Source organism: Ovis canadensis, chromosome 5, assembly GCF_042477335.2.
Source record: "Ovis canadensis isolate MfBH-ARS-UI-01 breed Bighorn chromosome 5, ARS-UI_OviCan_v2, whole genome shotgun sequence".
Lineage (NCBI taxonomy): Eukaryota > Metazoa > Chordata > Mammalia > Artiodactyla > Bovidae > Ovis > Ovis canadensis.
In genome coordinates this window covers 47384790-47404992 of record NC_091249.1, presented here as the reverse complement: position 1 = coordinate 47404992, position 20203 = coordinate 47384790, and the positions used below count along the sequence as shown (strand labels likewise).

General features: G+C 33.3%; 1 protein-coding gene across 4 annotated transcripts in view; it reads left to right on the top strand.

Annotated features, from left to right (window-relative positions):
* Nucleotides 1-20203, top strand: part of DMXL1 (Dmx like 1) — a 132733-nt gene that overhangs the window by 89145 nt on the left and 23385 nt on the right. The window contains exons 34-39 of one of the 4 annotated variants that reach the window (XM_069591711.1): nucleotides 2675-2737; nucleotides 9078-9164; nucleotides 12431-12552; nucleotides 12919-13060; nucleotides 16132-16182; nucleotides 16436-16496. In XM_069591711.1, the coding sequence (XP_069447812.1) occupies nucleotides 2675-2737; nucleotides 9078-9164; nucleotides 12431-12552; nucleotides 12919-13060; nucleotides 16132-16182; nucleotides 16436-16496 (526 nt within the window). The remainder of the gene's footprint in view (nucleotides 1-2674; nucleotides 2738-9077; nucleotides 9165-12430; nucleotides 12553-12918; nucleotides 13061-16131; nucleotides 16183-16435; nucleotides 16497-20203) is intronic. The other 3 variants (XM_069591713.1, XM_069591712.1, XM_069591714.1) reach the window with 3 other exon arrangements.

Here is a 20203-nt window from a genome sequence, read left to right as displayed (position 1 = left end):
TTATTTTTCTCATTTAGTTCAGTGCTACTCATAAGTCCAGTTTGATATGGGGGACTTGTACTGGAATATAAATTAACATATTGCTTCTTTCTTTTAAATAATTTTGCTATTAAGAAGTATTGTATAAATTAAGCAGTGGGTTTAGTGATGTAGTCAGTTCCTTATTTTCTCATATATCGGTAACAGAGAGTTCAAGACTGGTGGCTGGTTGTGGATCATCACACTTTGAGAAGCTCTGAACTAATCTGAAAGCAGGCTTTTCAGTTTTTTAAGTGGGAGGAAAAAAGGAAGACATTTCAGTTGGAATGATAAGGAAATAGAATGGCTTCTTAAAGACAAGTTAGCAAAAAGCAAGATGACATCTAACCTTATTGGAAAAGGAAAATGAATTATGTTTTGTCTGTCAGTTTAAGAACTAATTTGTTAGAGGCAACTGCATGTGTTATTATTTACTGTTTGCCTGATTATGTAAATATATTTGAATTAGCCAAGTCAGGAAACAAAATACATAGTATTCTTGCTAACTTAGAAAACTTTTGATACGTATCTAGTCAAACAATAGATACAATTAAATAGAGTACAAGTTAACGTATTTCTTTTTAACCTTTGGTGAGACATATCTTAAATTTATATATATATATATATATTACTTTAAAACAGTTGAAGAAAACCTTTGGATAAATAAAGTAGAAAATGTGCTATATAAGAGTGTCAGAGTAATTAGAACGTGACTGGTGAGGTAATGTTTCTTATTTTAAAGGTACCTTTGACTAAAATAATATGTTGCAAGTTAAAGCCTTCTCACAATGATATACAAAGCACTGCTGCATTCTGAATAAAAAGCATGTTTTACTATGCTTGTTATTACTAGTTTAATTTCTTTGAGGCACCTTGTAATATGAACATGAAAATTAAGCATAGTAATTTCAAGTACAAAATTATTTTTTAAAAGCCATTGCTGTATTTGATAAATATAGTTGTGAAAATAAAAACATTTCTTCACTGCTGATATATTTAGTACATTTGGGAAATGAAATCATTCTCAAAACAAAACAAAAAACTAGTTTGCTACTAGATTGTCTAGTTGAATCAGGAAATAGAATCATTAAGGGAATAGAGCATAACTAACCCAGAATGCATAAGGAATGGTAATGGAAAAATGAGTATAGATGTACCTGTTAAACTCATCTGCTGTTTTATTCTTAGTTTTCTTAGGAGTTTCATAGTATCTTAAGAAAATTTTAGTTATTTTTGTATTATAATTTTAATAAAAATCATGAATATGGATGCTAGACTATAGAAGATTTTAGTTATCATTTAGCTAAATATTTTCTCTGATTTTAGTTTTTTTAATCTCCAAAATAAATATAATATACTTTTCAGTATTTGACTAGCAGATTTAACTTATTTAAAACCCAGCATGATTAATGGCAGTAATGAGAAATTTATTGTTACTGCTTTGTTGTCTTATTCTAAACAGTGATAGTGACATTTTCATGAAGGAAATATGAAAAAAAAATTTTACCTAGTAAAACATAGATTAAATGGAATTAAATACAATATTGACTTTATAGAGTTGGTACAAAATTATTTAATCTTTACTGGAAAGTTGACTGGCTTTTTGTGGTATTTTCAAAATTACCTTCCATCTCTCTGTTTTTTAAAATGATGATTTTTTAAATATAAATTTATTTAATTGGAGGCTGACTACTTAATAGTTGAGCCCAAGTCTCTGTGACTTTTCAGATGGTTAGAAAATAGATACATAACAGGCCCTGTATTTACAGTAGATGTTGGAGAGTATTTTGAGAGTGCTGCTGTTGCTTTATTCCTCTACGTGTTTGGAATCTAATTTTCTTCATCTGACATTAAAGTTCTGGTGTATCCTCAGGTCTTTTCTTTTCCTATATAATATAGTTTGCTGGCACATGTATTTTTAAAATAGAAGTCCTTCACTGTTTGTACTTATTTAAAAGTAAAATACAAATGTAGATGGTTGCAAATAGACTATATCCTAATCAGTCCCAACCCCCAAAAATGCTTGACAGCTGTCATCTTAATCCTCAGTTTCTTTTTCTGTTTTGTTTCATTTTCTAAGAACTAAAGGTCGTGAACCATCTCCTTCTTTAACAAGTGCTAATATCCTCTTTTAAAAAGAATATGTTGCTGCAAGCATTTTATTGACTCTTTCTGGCTAAGTCAAGAGAAGGAGTTAGAAATCTTGAAATCAAAGTTTCTAATCAGGAGATTTTCCTTGAGGAATGAGATGTCATAATGGAGACAAGACTTAATAGTGTGTAAGAGAACAGTTTGACTTTAATTTTCATTTGATGATACTCTGGCACTAGTAGCTCTGAAATTTGTAGTGTAAAGTACTCTGGACTTAATCTTGCTTAAATGTCAACATTTCAAATGAGTGAAGTGAGTAAAAATTTCTTAGGAAATAGAATAAAATTTATAGTGATTGTTAATGAGTTCTGAGGGATTAAGTTTTCTCCAACCCCCAATCATGCCTCTCCACACATACTTTGTTTAAAATATATGAAATTTAAAAAAATAGTTCGGTATTGTTTTCTAGTAAATTTGGTTAAAAATAAAAAGAAATATCCCCAGTATTTTACATGTTACATCTCATCTTTACTCTTTGTCATATGGTTATTCTTTCTTGATGAAGTCATTAGAGGACAACTGTGAAACCATCAAAAATTCTATGATGGAGGAGCCAAACATCAATAAGGTACAAAATATCATTCAACTGAAATTAGAAATTGCATTCTTTAATGGGAAAAACAAAGTATTTGCATTTTAGTTCTGGACTGGACTTTGTTTCCAATGCAATTAAATTGCTGCATTACTTTTTAAAGTAATTAATTACCTCAAATTACTTTTTTTTAAACAAGTTAAATATTGTAATCATTAAAAAATGTTTCTGTTTTGTTTTTAAGAGAATGCAATTTTAAACAGAGTTGAATGTATCCTGTTTTGGCTACAAATTTTTATGAGTAACTAAAACTAAAGTTCTTAATAAAACATAATTATAGTAGGTATTATAGAATTATAATAGTATTGTTCTGTTTCTGCAAGTATCACTTTTGAAGTTAAAATTCTCTTCTGTGATTGTAATTACTTAAAATATATCAAATAATATTATGTAGCTTTTATTTTGGCTCAGATGGTAAAGAATCCAACTGCAATGCAGGAGACCCAGGTTCAATCCCTCGGCTGGAAAGATCCCCTGGAGTAGGGAATGGCAATATTCCACTCCAGTATTCTTGCCTGCAGAATTCCATGGACAGAGGAGCCTGGCGGGCTGCAGTCCATGGGGTCGCAAAGAATTGAACATGCTGAGTAACTAACATACACACAGCATTTATTTTACTAGTACCAGTAGCATATAGCCCATTGCTTTATGCATAGTAAGTACTCAAAGTACTTGAGAACAAGAGCAGAAAGGATGAGAATTTGTACAATCATAAAACAACTCCCAGGTGTTTTTAATGATTACCAGGCAAAGAATATTGTTAACTGTGTGTTTGATAGAATTCACCAGAGAAATTTTCTGGGCCTGGAGTTTTAAAATCTCCAGTTTCTATTTTTTAACAGATACAGGATAGTTCAAGCTATCTGTTTCTTCTTGAGTGAACTTTCTTAGTCCATACCTTTCAAAAAATTTTCTGCTTCACTTCAGTTGTCAAATTTATTGGTTAAAGTTATTAATATTTTTTCCTTATCTTTTTAATACACAGTAGAATCTATGGTGATATTATCTCTCATTTCTCTGCTATAATCTTGAAAACAAAATTATTTCTTAATATTTGTATTCCCTAATTCTTTGAGTATTGATGTCATTTTATATTCATCTAGTTGCTTCCCATTTCCTTCTGTTATACCTTTGATATTTCTTAGAGCTCATCTTCATGTTTGTTTTATTAAATCATTAGGGTAGTGCTGAAGTACTCTGGGCGTACAAGAATACTTCATTATATTGCAGGTCATAGTAACTGAAAACCACTAATGAGACCTTTCCATAGATCTGTTGTGTGACACAGCTCATTCCACTCTTGAAGCCTCATTTACTAAGGTTTCAACTTGTAAAATGAGAGTTGATAGTTTTAAACATGCTGCTGCTTTAACTGAAATAGCAGTAGAGTCCTGGATTTAGTCTGTTAGAACTTTTCCCTTCTTCTCCAATTCCTAAAGAAAGCCTTGTGGAACCTAAATACTATTCAGATCAGTTTCTGCATAAAATTTCTTTTAAAAAAATGTGATAAAATATGTGTATAAAATTTGTCATTTTAATTGTTTTCAGTATACAGTTCAGTAACATTAAGTACATTAATACAGTGGTGCAACCATCATGACATCCATTCCCAGAACTTCTTCATTTTCCTAAAATGAAGCTCTTTACCTATTAAACAGTGCTCCAGCCCCAGGCAGTTACCTTTCAGTCTATGAATTTTACTACCCTCAGTACCCATTATACTTGGAATCATACAGTATTTGTCCTTTTGTGACTGGCTTATTTCATTTAGTGTAACATCTTCAAGGTTCATCCATGTCATAGCATGTATCAGAATTATGTTTTTTTTTCAAGGTTTATAATATCCTATTGTGTATATATAATGTATTCTGTTCATCTGTTCATCTGTTAATGAGCATTTGGGTTATATCCCATCTTTTGGCTATTCTGGGTAGTACTGCTGTGAGCATTGGTATGCAAATATCTCTTCCAGTCTCTGCGTTCATTTCTTTGTGTGTATACTGAGAAGTGGAATTGCTGGATCATATGGTAATTCTTTGGTTAGTTTTTTTATCTGCATAATCTCATAAAGTCTCTTTTAGCATTAATATTTGGATTTCCCCCTTATATATCCAGCCCAATCACATTTTATAAGCATGACTTGAAACCTTATATTAAGAAGATTTTTAAGACCATATTCATTGTGATTTTTTTACTCTGATTTTATGTTGTATGACTTTTAATGTTTGTAGCACATGTGAGTTCCATATTTTTATTTGCCAGTATCATGTCCCTGGTAGCTTGGACGGTAAAGCGTCTGCCTACAGTGTGGGAGACCTGGGTTCAATCCCTGGGTCATGAAGATCCCCTGGAGAAGGAAATGGCAACCCACTCCAGTATTCATGCCTGGAAAATCCCACGGACCGAGAAGCCTGGTGGGCTTCAGTCCATGGGGTCACAAAGAGTCGAACACAACTGAGCGACTTCTCTTCACTTCACATCATGTCCCCACTTCCTTCCTTTCTTTCCCAGCTTAGATTCCATGAGCCCTTACCATCTGAGCCACCAGGGAAGCCCTCTCATTGTGATCAAGCCCTTGCAAACCTCCTAACCTTTTTGCCCTCTTCTCTCTACACTGTACTTGCCTTCAAAATTCCCAAACCTGTTTAAACCTAGCTCTCTACCAACTCTATGTCTGCACCCAAGTAGCTGAACATGGATAAAGTAAAAGCACAAACCATGGGGACTTGCCTTATTTAAAATTTATAGTCACAAATCTCAAATTAAACTATCCCACCATCATAATTTTTTCATTTTCTTTTCTTTCTCCCTACTTTTCCCTTTTATCTCAGCTTTACGATATTTCTTTACTACTTTCCATGGATGACTTCATTTTGCTATCAAAATAAGTACAGTCAGCAGAGATTGAGCCCACCGTATTGTCCCATCACCAGATCTCACTTCTGTTCTGTATGCAGATATTTTGTTCTCCCTTCTCTCAAAATAGATATCTGACACTGTTTCATCCAAAGCCAAATCTTCCACTTGTGCACTGATCCTGTCTGTTCTTATCTCCCCAAGAACTTTGCTTCGGTATTTATTCCTCATCTCACTCCCATGATAAATTTTTACCTAAGTTATTCTCAACATAAGTAAATATATTTTATTGTCTTTAATATGAAAACCAAAAAAAAAAAATCTATCTTTGAGTCTATCACCTTATTTCTCGAAGTCTTTATCTAGGAAAATTCATTTATAGAGTTGCCTATAAAGTCATTCAAGAATGAAACTTAAAGAGTAATATTGCAGATACCATGTAGGAGCTACCCAGTTTCAGAAATAAAACATTGTCAACTCAATTGAATGCCCCTGTGACTATTCCCCAGTGGACTTCCTTCCCTACTCACCAAATGTCACGTGTTTCTCTAACCTAGTTGCTGCTGCTGCTGCTAAGTTGCGTCAGTTGTGTCTGACTGTGCAACCCCATAGATGGAAGCCCACCAGTCTCCTCTGTCCCTGGGATTCTCCAGGCAAGAACACTGGAGTGGGTTGCCATTTCCTTCTCCAATGCATGAAAGTGAAAGTGAAGTCGCCCAGTCGTGTCCGACCCTTAGCGACCCCATGGACTGTAGCCTACCAGGCTCCTCCGTCCATGGGATTTCCCAGGCAAGAGTACTGGAGTGGGGTGCCATTGCCTTCTCCATCTAACCTAGTTAGGTATTATCTTTAGTTTGCTCCATTGTGATTGTCCTAGTGTGTGACTACACTGATTGCAGTAGTCAATTTTCTGTCTTTATAAAATTCAACTTTTTAGTATCCTTTGATAGTGTTAATCTCAGCTACTTTTTTGAAACTCTTGGTTCGAGAATGTTTCCTGTTCTGTCAGTTTATTCACTGTCAGTATTTCTCTTTCCCAGTGCTATTTCCTAGTCCTGAAATGACCAATCTTTCTTTCATACCATTGAAATGTGGAATACTCTAGGACTTACTTCTCTAACCTTTTCTCTTCCTATCTTTACTTTCTGTATGGTTTATCTGATAGCTTAAATATCATCCATTGGCTGATAATCTTAATTATTCCTAATATTTAGGAATAATGAGTAGGAATAATTAGGAATTACTGATAATAATTATGATGGTAATATGATAATAAATATTATTATTGTGATAATAATAATTATCAGTAATTCCTAATTATTCCTACTCACTTCATGAATTCCAGACCTGCATATATAACCTAATAGTTACCTCCCCATGAATGTCAAAACACATAATTTCCTGTCTTCCCCTAATTCCAGCCTAAACCCACTGTTTCCTTCACTTTCATCGAGTATCCTTTATTGAGATAGATCTGTAAACGGGGAGTCATCCTTGCTTTCTCTAATACTCATACTTCAGTTTCAGCCCATTGACAAAATTTATCTTATTTCTAACCACTTAATCACTACCACTATTCTACTACCCTAGTCAAATCCACCACTACTTCTCACTTTAGCTATTGTAGTAGCCTCTTAACTCATTTCCTGGCAGCCAGTGTCTCACCCTTTGTGTTTTACCCTACAACATCCAGAATTGCCAAAACCTTCCAGTATTTTTATAACTTTAAAAATGAAATCTGGATTCTTCATTATGGCTTTTAAAGCTCTGTACAAACAAAACCTGCTACTTCTCCAAACTCATCTCCTACAACTTGTTATTGTTCTCAAAATTAAATATGCATAAACTCTTAATGCTAAACACCATTTCTCCTGTTCCACTCCACCCCCTTTAGTTGATTCTCATGCAGGTCATCTTGGGACCACACCATTGAGAAACAGTGTTTTGGTAAATCTAGATAATGAGAGGACAGGAATGTATTTCCTTACCAAAGAAGCTTTTTTTGAACTTCTTGCTTTTCTCTCCATGAGAATGAAGTTTGAAGACTGTCCTGCAGGTGACGCTACCCACCCCCGCATTCATTACCAGCAAATAGCATATTGCTCTATTCCATGGAAATACTATTTGTCTTTATATCTAATTTCTTTAAAAATCCAATAGTAAACACTTAGTGTGCTTTAGATACCAGGCAAATAGGTGGTTAATTTGGAATTTTAGTCATTACAAAATTTGACTTAGACATTGTTACAGACGATGAGCCTCAGACAGGTAAGACTTTATTTAGAAGAGAAGTTGACCTTCAAATCAACCAAAATGTTTGTATGAGCAGTGAATTTTTAAAATATTTGTTAGCAAGTTGCATTTAAGATTATATTTGATATTTTTCATCCAGTGACTGTGAGTTTTGATTGCATATGGTTATTTTGGTTTAATCATAAGTCTCTTTCAACTTTGTAAATGAACTATCATCTTAGTTGCCATTTTTAAAAATACTGCTAACCCTACTCAGTTCTGTGGTCAAACAGTGGATGGGGATTGGTGATATTTTATTTAAATTTTCCAGGAAGTAAATTTGTTTTCTAATTTCAAATTAATAACTTCTATATTTCATGATGAATTATAAAACATTTTATAATAATTCATTTTAAAGATTGACGGTTAGGGAGAATAAAATATAATGAATCATAGTGCATTGAGTAACATCTCTAACTCTTAACAATTGCCTCTTCATTTTACCTCTGATTATTTTAGTAAATTTTAATTTTATACAGTACTCTCTTCTAAGTTGAAAGATGTATTTGCCTTCTGTGGTATAAGCAAAAGGTCAAATACGTTTCCCTTATCTAACGTATATTGGATTATGGTCTATTCAGCTATTAATACTGACTTGGGTAAAATATTATGCTTTTCAGGATTTCAGGTTTATTTTATAACTAGAAAGTTATTTTATATGGAGTCTGTAAAATATATTCAGCTGGCTGTGTCCTGCTTGTTCTTCTGTAGATCATGAACTAAGAATGGTTTTTATATTTTTGAAAGGTTTTTTAAAAGAATATGCAGCATGACTATTGGTCTGCAAAACCTAAAATATTTATCTTCTGGCTTTTCTATATTTTTAAAATATTATCAAAAGATTATAAACTCAAGAAGTGTGGTAAATTTATTTTACTTTAATAATTAGAATGCCTTAAATTATCTTATTGCACCTTAAGAATATAAGCAGTTAATGGAGTTGTTTATCAATTATGTTTTTATATGTGAAAAGGCAAATTTGTACAGATGTCATTTCCTCTTACCAAATTTTGTTTCAGAAATAATTAGCATGTAAATTAGTAACCTTTGGATTTGAATTATCTAAAAAGCATCTTAATTTATGCAAGTATTAAATGAAAGACCAGCATATTTCTTTTTCCTATTACTAACATTGCTGTATGTTTGTACCTTTCTTCCCTCCATGTAGATAGAAGCAGATTTGGGATATCCTGGAGGTAAAGCAAGAATTATTCATAAGGAATCTGATATCATTACTGCCTTTGCTGTTAACAAAGTAAGTACATCGACTTTTTTCTGTAATTAAGTATTCATAGTTGGAGAATGTCTCCTAGTCTGTCAGTTTATTTACTAGTATTGTTTCCCTTTCTCAAAGCTATTTTTCTACTCCCTAAATTGCAATCTGAGTAAATTCTTTATTATATAAGATGATTATATTGCTTGATAATTTATTTGACTATGGATATATAGCAGATAAAAATACTTTATTACTAAACAGAGGGAAGTCTCAAGTATTTATATATGCAGTTGTCTTGAGAATTATTGTATTTTATTTTTATTTTTTGGCCATGCAGCAGGGCATGTGGGATCTTAGTTCCCTGTTTAGGGATTGAATTTACACCCCCTGCAGTGGAAGGATGGCGTCTTAACCACTGGACCACCAGGGACGTTCCCTGCCTTTACAGTTTATACAACACATCCAATTAATCCAAAGAAAATGTTTTCTGTCTTTCTTATATGAATATGTTGAATGTGATTCTTAGATCAAAATTAAGCTTAAATGTGTCTCACAGAAAGTCTTCCTCTTTAACTTTTAGCTATAATAGCTGCCCAACTAGAGTGTTTGCTTTGTATCCCTTACCCTTCTACTCAGCATGCTCCATAGAGGTGTCTATAAGCTACTTACAGAAGAGGTAGCCTTAGGTACAGTGGTCCATGGTTGAAATTTGTCTTAGCACTTTCTCCTCCTTTCTTGCCTAACTGCCTTACTAAAAAATGTATAAAAACTTCTAGTTACTCATTTCCTTTTACTACCAATAACCTAAAGGAGATATATATCTAGATATGTGTGTGTATATATATCAGTTCAGTTCAGCCGCTCAGTCATGTCTGACTCTTTGCGACCCCATGGACTGCAGCACTCCAGGCCTCCCTGTCCATCACCAAGTCCCAGAGTTTACTCAAACTCAGGTCCATTGAGTCAGTGATGCCATCTAATCATCTCATCCTCTGTTGTCCCCTTCTCCTCCTGCCTGTGAGAGAGAGAGAGAGAGAGAGAGATACACACACACACACACCTTTTCATGTATTCATAACTTTAAAATATTATTTAGATCATATCCTATGGCATTACCCATTCAATAACCATTCACCAACTGGTTCTTCATTGTCCTGTGCTTGTCTGTCTTGTCTTTGATTTCATCTAGATAGTGCCTTTGTCATTCTTTCCTCATCTTTTCCTAGGTTCCTTGTCTCATTTCCTCATAGACACTCCTGATTAATGACTAGTTCTGTTCATAGCAGGCAAGTTTGGAATTAGCCCCTTAGCCAGGCAGTTCTCATGATGTGCTAATATATAATATGATATATACATGTGAAATACAAATTCAAAATTATTATCTATACACAACTAGTACCTTCCTTCTCCTGAAGAAAATAAGATTTTAATATTTTGTGTTATAAAACAAACTAGCTTTTTTCTCTTATTTGAATTTATATAACTAGTTGAACAGTCATCCTCATGATAATAATACAGAGTCTTCTGTTGACTTTCTAATGTTTAATTTTTAAATTAACTTTCTTTGTTTAATTTTTATTTCTCCAGTTATTTTGTTAAATTTTTACATCTTTGCTAAATTTGTAGGTAAGAAATAATATCTTTTGCTTTAAATTGCAGTAATTAAAAATGCTGATAACATTGAACTTTTCCTCATTTGTGTAGTTGTGGATTATCTGTCAAGCACTGTGAAGGATCTGAGATACTCCCCTGCATTCAATCTAACAAGTTAGCTTTTACAATTTAATGGATACTGTTAGAAGACACAAGACTCCAGGACCAGAGACAAAGTATAGTTTATTACTAACAGCAAAAGCAAAAGCCAGAACATTAGCATTTTTGCTCTGGTTCCCTAAGGTGCAATTCCTAGTGACAGCAAGAGGGCTAGATGATACCTAAACAAAGTGTGTTGCATTACAGGCAGAGAACAGTGAGTTCAGGGAACCCAAATCTTTTCTAATGGACAGTAAGCATATCTGCCTTTTGATCTGGAGGGAGAGACTATAGCTATATAGGCATCCTGATAATAATACTGTGAAACAAAGGCAGTCATTGACTAATTCACAAGACACACAGAAGTAGAGAGTCACATGGAGAATTACCTTCCAGCAGTGTAGTTAATTTCCTTTTTTCCACATATCTCTGGAGTCTCAGTTTTTTCAGTCTCAGTTTGTATTAGAATTTTGCATAATTGAAATATTAGTCCTGTTTTCTCTTTGCTATCAATAATCTTCCTTTTTTCCTTTAAAGATACACATTTTAAATTTATAGATGTTGAAAGTTTTCTATCATTTAATCTGACCAACTTTTCACTGATGATTTTTTTCTGAAATACTTACTTCATCACCTTTTCTTGGTGAGTGAAGTAAGTGAAGTCACTCAGTCATGTCCGACTCTTTGCGACCCCGTGGACTGTGGCTCACCAGGCTCCTCCGTCCATGCGATTCTCCAGGCAAGAATACTGGAGTGGATTGCCATTTCCTTCTCCAGGGAATTTTCCCAACCCAGGGATCAAATTCAGGTCTCCCGCATTGCAGGCAGATGCTTTAACCTCTGAGCCACCAGGGAAGCCCTAAAAAAGTGAAAGTCGCTCAGTCGTGTCCGACTCTTTGCGATCCCATGGACTATACAGCCCACAGAATTGTCCAGGCCGAAATACTGGAGTGGGTAGCTTTTCCCTTCTCCAGGGGATCTTCCCATCCAGGGACTGAACTCATGTCTCCCACACTGCAGGCGGATTCTTTACTAACTGAGACACGAGACCCCTTCCCAAATTCTGTTTGTCTTGCCTAAGATTGAAAGGCTTTAGGAGAAAGAAATACCATCTTATTTGAATAATTCACCGTTATTTCTTCAGTTTGAAGTTCTTATCTCCCTTACCTTTGTTTACCTTCCAGGGCTCTTATATTTTTCAATATCTCACTTCACATTTCTGAACTGTGCAAATTTTAGGGAGATAGTACCATTCTAGTAGACTAGAGAGAGAGTGCTACTGGCAGAAGAAATGAAGTGGCACTTGCATTTCCATTTGTAGCTGCCTTCTGTTGAGCGCTGTGAAAGTCTCAAAATATAAACACATCTCCAGGTTCATCCTGATGGTTATCTCAAAGTTTAATTATTAAAATATTTATTTGTGAAAATACTATTTATTCTATACCTAAAGTTATCATTTCTAGAGGCTGTTTTGTAGTCTCCATTTTCAAAAGTAGCCCATATATACACTATGCTTTCTTTATTTAAAGATTATTATATGATTTATTTTTCAGGCGAATAGAAACTGCATAGCAATTGCTTCGAGCCATGATGTTCAAGAACTAGATGTTTCTGGAATTCTGGCTACACAGATCTATACTTGGGTAGATGATGATGTAGAAGTGGAAACCAAAGGGTACCCTTTTACTTTGTTTTTAAATGGTGATATTGTAGGATGAATGATGATATCCACAGAACTGTACCTTTCAAGTTATTTTTTTAAAGGAATATTCCTAGATTGTAAGCAAAATGGAAGTTGATATGCTAAAGAATAAAGAAGTGGGATGGCTTGAACTTTAAAAAAGTGGGTTGAGGGTTGGAAGGGAATAAGAGAAGCGATCTGAAATTGTTCATGCATGGAATTATTGGCTGTGAGTTAGGAGTTGAGCTGAAGAAAATTAATTTTAAAGAGAAATCCAAAGTCATATGTTAGAGCTTTCAGGTATAACAAGAAATGAAGACCTTTCTTCGTTGATTTATTCTGGCTGACATTCCTTTGTAGATCAGAAGATTTCTTGGTTATACATGCTCGTGATGATTTAACAGCTGTGCAAGGTACAACCCCATATACACATAGCAATCCTGGTACTCCAATTAACATGCCATGGCTTGGTAGTACACAGACTGGCAGAGGAGCATCTGTGGTATGTAAAGTTAAAAATGTTTGTGTATAAATGTCTGCTTTTTCCCTCTAAATTAATAAGATAAAGGATGTAAATGTTTTTTAAAAATTTAATTTTTTTAGTAAGTCATACTTTTTGGAAGTTCTGATTTTTTTATTTGAAGAATAATAGGTTTTCATTTGATAACAAAAATTATTTTAAATAAATGAAAATACAAAGAGATGTATTTTAAGTAATAATTATTTGAAACTTACTGTTCCAAATTAGACCTCAGCAAACCACATGCTGTGGGTCAGATCCTGCCTACCACCTGTTTTTGTGTCATGCTAAGAATTTATATTTTTAAGCCATTAAAAAAAATCAAAATAAGTATGGTATTTTGTGACACATGAAAATTATATGAAATTTAGATTTTATTGTATATAAATAAAGTTTTATTAGAACATGGCCGCACATTTTTTTAGTATTTCGTTTATGGATGCTTTCACATTACAATGGTAAAATTGAGATTCTGAGACAGAGACTATATGCCCATAAAGCACCAAACATTTATTTATCTAATTCTTTTCAAAAAAGATTTGCCAAATATTTTTAAATGGTTATCAACTAACAACTCTTAGTTGATGCTGAGACAAATATGTTTTCTTTTCATGAAAAAATAAAAATGATACAAATTTTTTTTAAATTTAAGCAAAATATAATATGCAGATGAACTGAAAAAGTATGATGATGTAGAAGTGGAAACCAAAGGGTACCCTTTTACTTTGTTTTTAAATGGTGATATTGTAGTATGAATGACGATATCCACAGAACTGTACCCTGATTACCTAGGATATAATCCATAGCTGTATCTATAGGAGTATAGAAATCGATACACAGAACCAAAGAAACCCAGCACCAGCAATTTTTCAATGACTTGCTAGGTGGTAGGTGTTTTTTTTCCCCACTGTTTCTTAAGTCCTGTAGAATTCTGTCTTTGCACCCCGTGCCAATTTTTTGACTAATTAGTGAAGATAATTCTTTAAATAAAGCTTGATTATCTTTAATAATACCTGATAATATTTTATACTTAATGCAGTTCCTTTACCAATCATATAACCTTATTATTGTTTGAGATATCTGTTGTAGCTGTTACATTACTCCACTTAACCATTCTTTAGATGAAGCTTGAGATCGAGAAAGGTCAAAGAATTTAACTCAGGTCACTGTCTCCAATTTGTGGTAGAGCTTCTGTTAAAGCCCTCCATTCCTCTTCACTCATTGATTTCATGGAGGACGGTTTTAAGTATTGAATTGAAGAACATGAAAAACAGTCTAGTGATTATTCAAAAGAAAAGACTTGGTCATTAATAGTTAATTTTTTCCATTGGACAGATACATTAAAATTCACTTGTAAAACTTAACGATGTTATCTTTTAAAGGAGAACTTAGAATATACAAAATATATTAAAAGAAATAATAAGCATTTTTTCCAGCTCTATTTTCAGAGAATATAATACAATTCTTCCTGAAACAGTTTTCTTTCTGGTCTCTGCTTCTACAACTGCTCCCTCTGTCTGTTACACAGCAGGCAGAGTTTCTCTTTTCTAAAACATCACTCAGGTTATCACTCCCATGCTTAAAACTAAGATTTCCCAGTACTGCTTTAAAACACGTCCTTCACATGGCTTCTGAGGCCCTGTGTGACTTAAACTCAGCCAGCCTCTGCAGTAGCATCTCCCTTTTTTCCCCCCTGGATTCTCTTTGCTCTCTAGTTCCAGTGACCTTCTTTCTACCGCTTGAACACATCAGACTTAGAGCCTCTGCCTTGGTTTCTACTCAGAATACTTGCTGTTTACCATTCAGATCTCAACTCAGATTCCCAGAGATTTCTCTTGTTTCCCTAGCAAAGGTATCTGCTCCTGCCTCCTCTACTCCCAGTTATCCTGTTTTCTCATTTGATAGTCATATTATCCCATTTTATCATCTCTATAGCTTTTATCAATTTATAAATTATCTATTATTATTTGGTTGTATTTTTTTATACCCTTCTGAATGTAAGCTCTTTGAGAGTTTATTATGTGTCTACTTTATACACACTGGTGATCTCTAAGTAGAATGTGCTTAACCTTTAGTCGATGCTCAGAAAATATTTGCTTACTCTCCAGAGCATTTTTATGTGGAAATTTACCTTTGTCATTCCTCTTAGGACTGAATTTTCTTCCTATTTAAATGTTAGAACATCTTTTTAGTTGGTGTCATTGTGGTTTGTAAACATAAGTATTGGGATTACCCCACTCCAGCCTCAGGAAAAAGACACCAGTATAATAAGGTGGTTCCTTTTATATAGATTTACTAAAATAATCAATGATTTCTTTTCCCTTGTACTAGTCTGCATATGCTTTCAGAAACTTAACTCTTTGTATTTTTTATTCATGATTTTCCTTTCTTTGATACTCTTATTAGGAAAAAAAGTAGTTAGAAAAATCAAGAATCCTCAGGCTGTTTTTTTTAATTGAGACTAGAGGTTTAAAAATGATGTTTACTAAACAGAAATGACATTCAGCAGGCTTTCAGTTTTTGTGGGTAGGGAATTTGATCAGATATTTTCTAGTCCTATTATTTCATTAAATTATGCATACTAATGAAAAGGAATACTAGTTAGGACCAATTTCTGCTCTTTTGGAGTATAGCTGTATCAAACATGTCTTTCAGTGTTTCTGTTCCTCCCTGATTCTGCTGACCTAGTTCCGTCTTTCCCTATTATATCCCCACTTTACTTATGGCTTTGGCCTAATTAAACAATTTAAAATCCAAAAGAACAATAACAACAAAAAAATGTGCATGAGACTGGTGATACACACTTAGGATAATCTATAACTTTAGCTATAGTCTATAAGTAGGATATATCCTGTAAATTAAAATTATCCCTTTAGTTTCAAGTACTTAGTTTACTCTTGTTTGACAGGCTACTTAAACCATTCAAAGCATAATTTTAAAATGGATAAATAAATAGTTCCAAACTATCAGTTAAAAATTTATACAGTTTTCTGTTTACCTCTTTTTTTTTTTTCACATGCTTCTGCCTGTCTTTTTAACCTTATCCTATTCAGGATTATTCCAATAAATTTAATGGGATCAGAAAAGAATTGGCAAGAAAGGAGGTAAGACTAAATTCTTGAGGTGAATTTGTTCTTAGATCCTAGGCAATGATGCAGAAAATGTATGTACACTTAAAATGTTAGCTGAGCTGTTAAAAATTTTATTTCTGTTATCATATTTAGTATTTTTAGCACCCATTATGATAGTTATGAAATCACACAAAAATAAATGTTACTTGAATTTCCTGTCAGAATATAAAATTTTAATGCTACTTTTTATTAAAAGTGTAAATGAATGATTTTTCTTTGTTAACAGATGATTAAGAAGGCCATTAATAATGTCAGAAGAATGACTTCTCATCCAACTCTTCCTTACTGTAAGTTGATAATAAGCCATTATTGTAAAGAATTTAAAGGAAAATTCTAGTATCAATCAAAAGTAGTCAACTTTTATTTTGTTGTTGTTGAGAATGTTTGCTAGCAAGTAAAATCACCTCAAAATTGAGTAAAAATAGAGAAAGTAATTTTCCTGAATTAATAAAGACTAACCTAATGTGTAAATTTTTAGCATTTTGCTGCATATTTCTTAGCACATTTTATTTTTGAGCATTTCTATACTCTTCATAGTGTTAAATTATAGCTGACAATTACTGTTTTAATAATTGGATCACTCTCATCTTTTATTATATAGACCAGAACCATATCTTGATCATTTAGAGGCTCATCATAATCAGTTTGTTTTTTTTTAATATATGTCAGTTTATCTTTTATCAGACACACTAATAGTAAGTATAGTGGTTATACAGTCTAAGGCAGGATATATTTATTTTCAGTTAATCTTCCTAGGAATCTCAAAAATTTTTCTTCCTTTAACAAAGAACTTAATTAATGGGGAATTATTGGAAGTATTGAAGCAGAAATAATAATAGAGACAACTTTAAAATTAACTGTTGGGTTGGAATCAGTATTCATATTGGCATGTGAGTATTTTAAGTTTTTTTAAATAAGATTTTTAAGTTGTGCCCTTCATCAAGTTGTCCTACCACACAGTAACAAAAATAGTAAAAATAGTGCATGTTAACTAAAAGATACTCATGTCCCTCCAATTTAATAACCTATTAAAAATTGTACCACCTTTTTTATGAGAAATATTCTGATAAAATACAAGTGACAGAACCAAAGTTCTTTTTACTTAATGATCACAAGTGCTGTAAGCATGTGTTATCAAAGTTATATACCACTATCTAATAAAAGTGTTCAAGAGAGCCATATACTTAAGATGAATAGGTAGCTTCTATTACTTATGCTAGAGATATAAAATAATACTGAAAACTTGAGTCGATTTTTCACTATGTTGAATTTATTCAATACTAGAAGTATATGTTTTCTATCCACAAGTCTAATGTAAAACATGAACTAAAAACAATCATGAGATGGTTTAGAGAGAAAGGAGTCAAAGGTGTTTTATATATAAAGTGTAGATAATATGAATCCCACAGCAGGAAAATTTGGCATTGCTTAAAACCTATCCTTACTCTTTGCAGTAGGGTTTAGAAGTTTCCTGAAATATTGAAGGGATTTCATTATTTCTCAGCCCTGAAGCATGTGTGATGACAATTGACTAGTTTATAAATATGCTCTGCCTCAAGCCCATAGATTTAAATAAAATAATTCCTGGATTCAAAGAAAATTAGTGGGCTTATTTTCATAGTTCTTAGGTAATATCATGTAACTTCTGTCTTGGGATAAGTACTTTCTCCATTCAGAGAACTACTGTAGCTGACAGAGAGTTGAAAAATTAAATGCTAATTAGTCACTGAAATTTTTTTACAGTATACTGTTTCATATCATGAATAAGTCTCACAGATAGTAATTTCGTTCAACTGTGGGCTACTTTCATGAACTGGAGTTTTAAAATGAGTTATTTATTTATTTTTAAAAATTTTTTGTATTACTTTTTTTTTTTTTTGTCATGCTGTGTCTTTGTTGCTGCTTGAGCTTTTTCCATTGCAGTGTATGGCTTCTAATTGCAGTGGTTTCTCTTGTTGTGGAGCACAGGCTCTAGGGAGCATGGACTTCAGTGGTTTCGATGCATGGGCTCAGTAGTTGTGGCTCCCCAGCTCTAGAGCAGAGGCTCGGTAGTTGTGGTGCACGGGCTAAGGTACTCTATGGCATGTGGGATCTTCCCGAACCAGGGATTGAACTCGTGTCTCCTGCATTAGCAGGTGAATTCTTTGCCATTGAACCACCAGGGAAGCCCTGAAATAGGTTTTTAAAAAAATTTGACTGAATTGCTGATACTTCAAAACAGTTCCTTTCTTCCTTGGAACAGATTTTTAAAAGATCTTAGTCATTATAAACCAATACTTTTGGACTTAAGGAAAATTTTATAGAAGTTAATCTGATGAGTTGAAATAGAAAGGTAAATCTTAAAAAGAAAGTTCCATTTAAAAAAAATAATGATTTTGTCAAAATTTTTAAGCTTGCCTTTAACTCTTTCCACACCTATATAGCATAACACTCTCCAGTTACTAATGAGGGATATTTACTCAGACAACTTGGTTATAGGAACCTTTTGGGTTTTTTTTAACTTTATAAAGTTTTAAGAGAATATTTCATTTTCATGTAAGCTACTAATAGGGATTTTTCCAAATAAATGAAAACCATGAATAATAGAAAAATTTGAATGATTTTTGTTAATGCATCTAGTCCAATTTATGTTTGTGATTAAGCTAGACAAAACTATAGAGGGGAGGGGAATACAGTTTACATCCCTTGTTGTTGTTCAATCACTAAGTCATGTCCGACTCTGCAGTCACATGAACTGCAGCACACCAGGTTTCCCTGTCCTTCACTGTTTCCTAGAGTTTGTTCAAACTCGTGTCCATCGAGTCGGTGATGCCACCCAACCAACTTATCCTGTCACCCCCACCCCCTTCTCCTGCCTTCATTCTTTCCCAGCATCAAGGTCTTTTCCAATGAGTCAGCTCTTCACATCAGGTGGCCCTACTACTAACATTGCTAGTCACAAGAAATTGTACCCACTCTTGCATCCCAGCCCAGTGTTAAAATATAACCAAAACAGTTGAAGTTCCTTTATTTTAAGTACTTGGAAAGGAAGGAAGGAAAGTTGATTCATATATGACTAGAAATGTGCTAGATGCTTTACGTACATTAATATAATTTTTCACTACCTCTGTACCGTATTCTTAATGTCAGTTTAGCCCTGTATGTTAGGTTTATTTCTGAATGATTTATATAAATTATCTCATTTACTTCTCAGAACTGTACAGTGACTTATATATCATTAATGATATCATTAATGATATATTATATATCATTATAGTAGTGACTTATATACCTTTTTGGCTTCCCTGGTGGCACAGATGGTAAAGAATCTGCCTGTAATGCAGGAGACCCAGGTTCAACTCCTGGATCAGAAAGTTCCCGGGAGAAGGAAATGGCAACCCACTCCAGTATTCTCACCTGGAGAATCCCCATGGACAGAGGAGCGTGGAGGGCTGCAGTCCATGGGGTCACAAAGAGTCGGACTCAACTGAGTGACTAACACTTTCACTTTCATATACCTTTTACAAGAAGAAAATAGAGCAAGGGGATTATGTAAGATTCCTAGTAACATACAATTAGTAAATGATAAAGCAAAGAAGTAATAATATTTAGTTTATTCATATTCCTTAGTGAAATGGATACTGTATTTGAGTATTAGATCAATCATAATAAAATTATTAGAAATGATTGATTTTTTAACATGACTTTCAAGACCTCCAATCGTTTTGTCAGAGAAAAATGCAGATATTTAAACATTATTAGTATGACTGATAAGAATTGACTGTTAGTAATCCCAAGATCATCTTTTTAATACAGTTAATTTGAAATATTGTGTTTGTCTCAGGTTTACAACAGTGATTCAGTACTTTGATACATTGCAAAATGATCACCATGATAAGTCCAGTTACCATCTGTCACCATACAAAGTTAAATAATCCTAAGACTCTAACTCTTCATCATAAACATTATCTATTAAAGGTTATTAAAACACAATTGAGATAATTTCAAAAGAAAA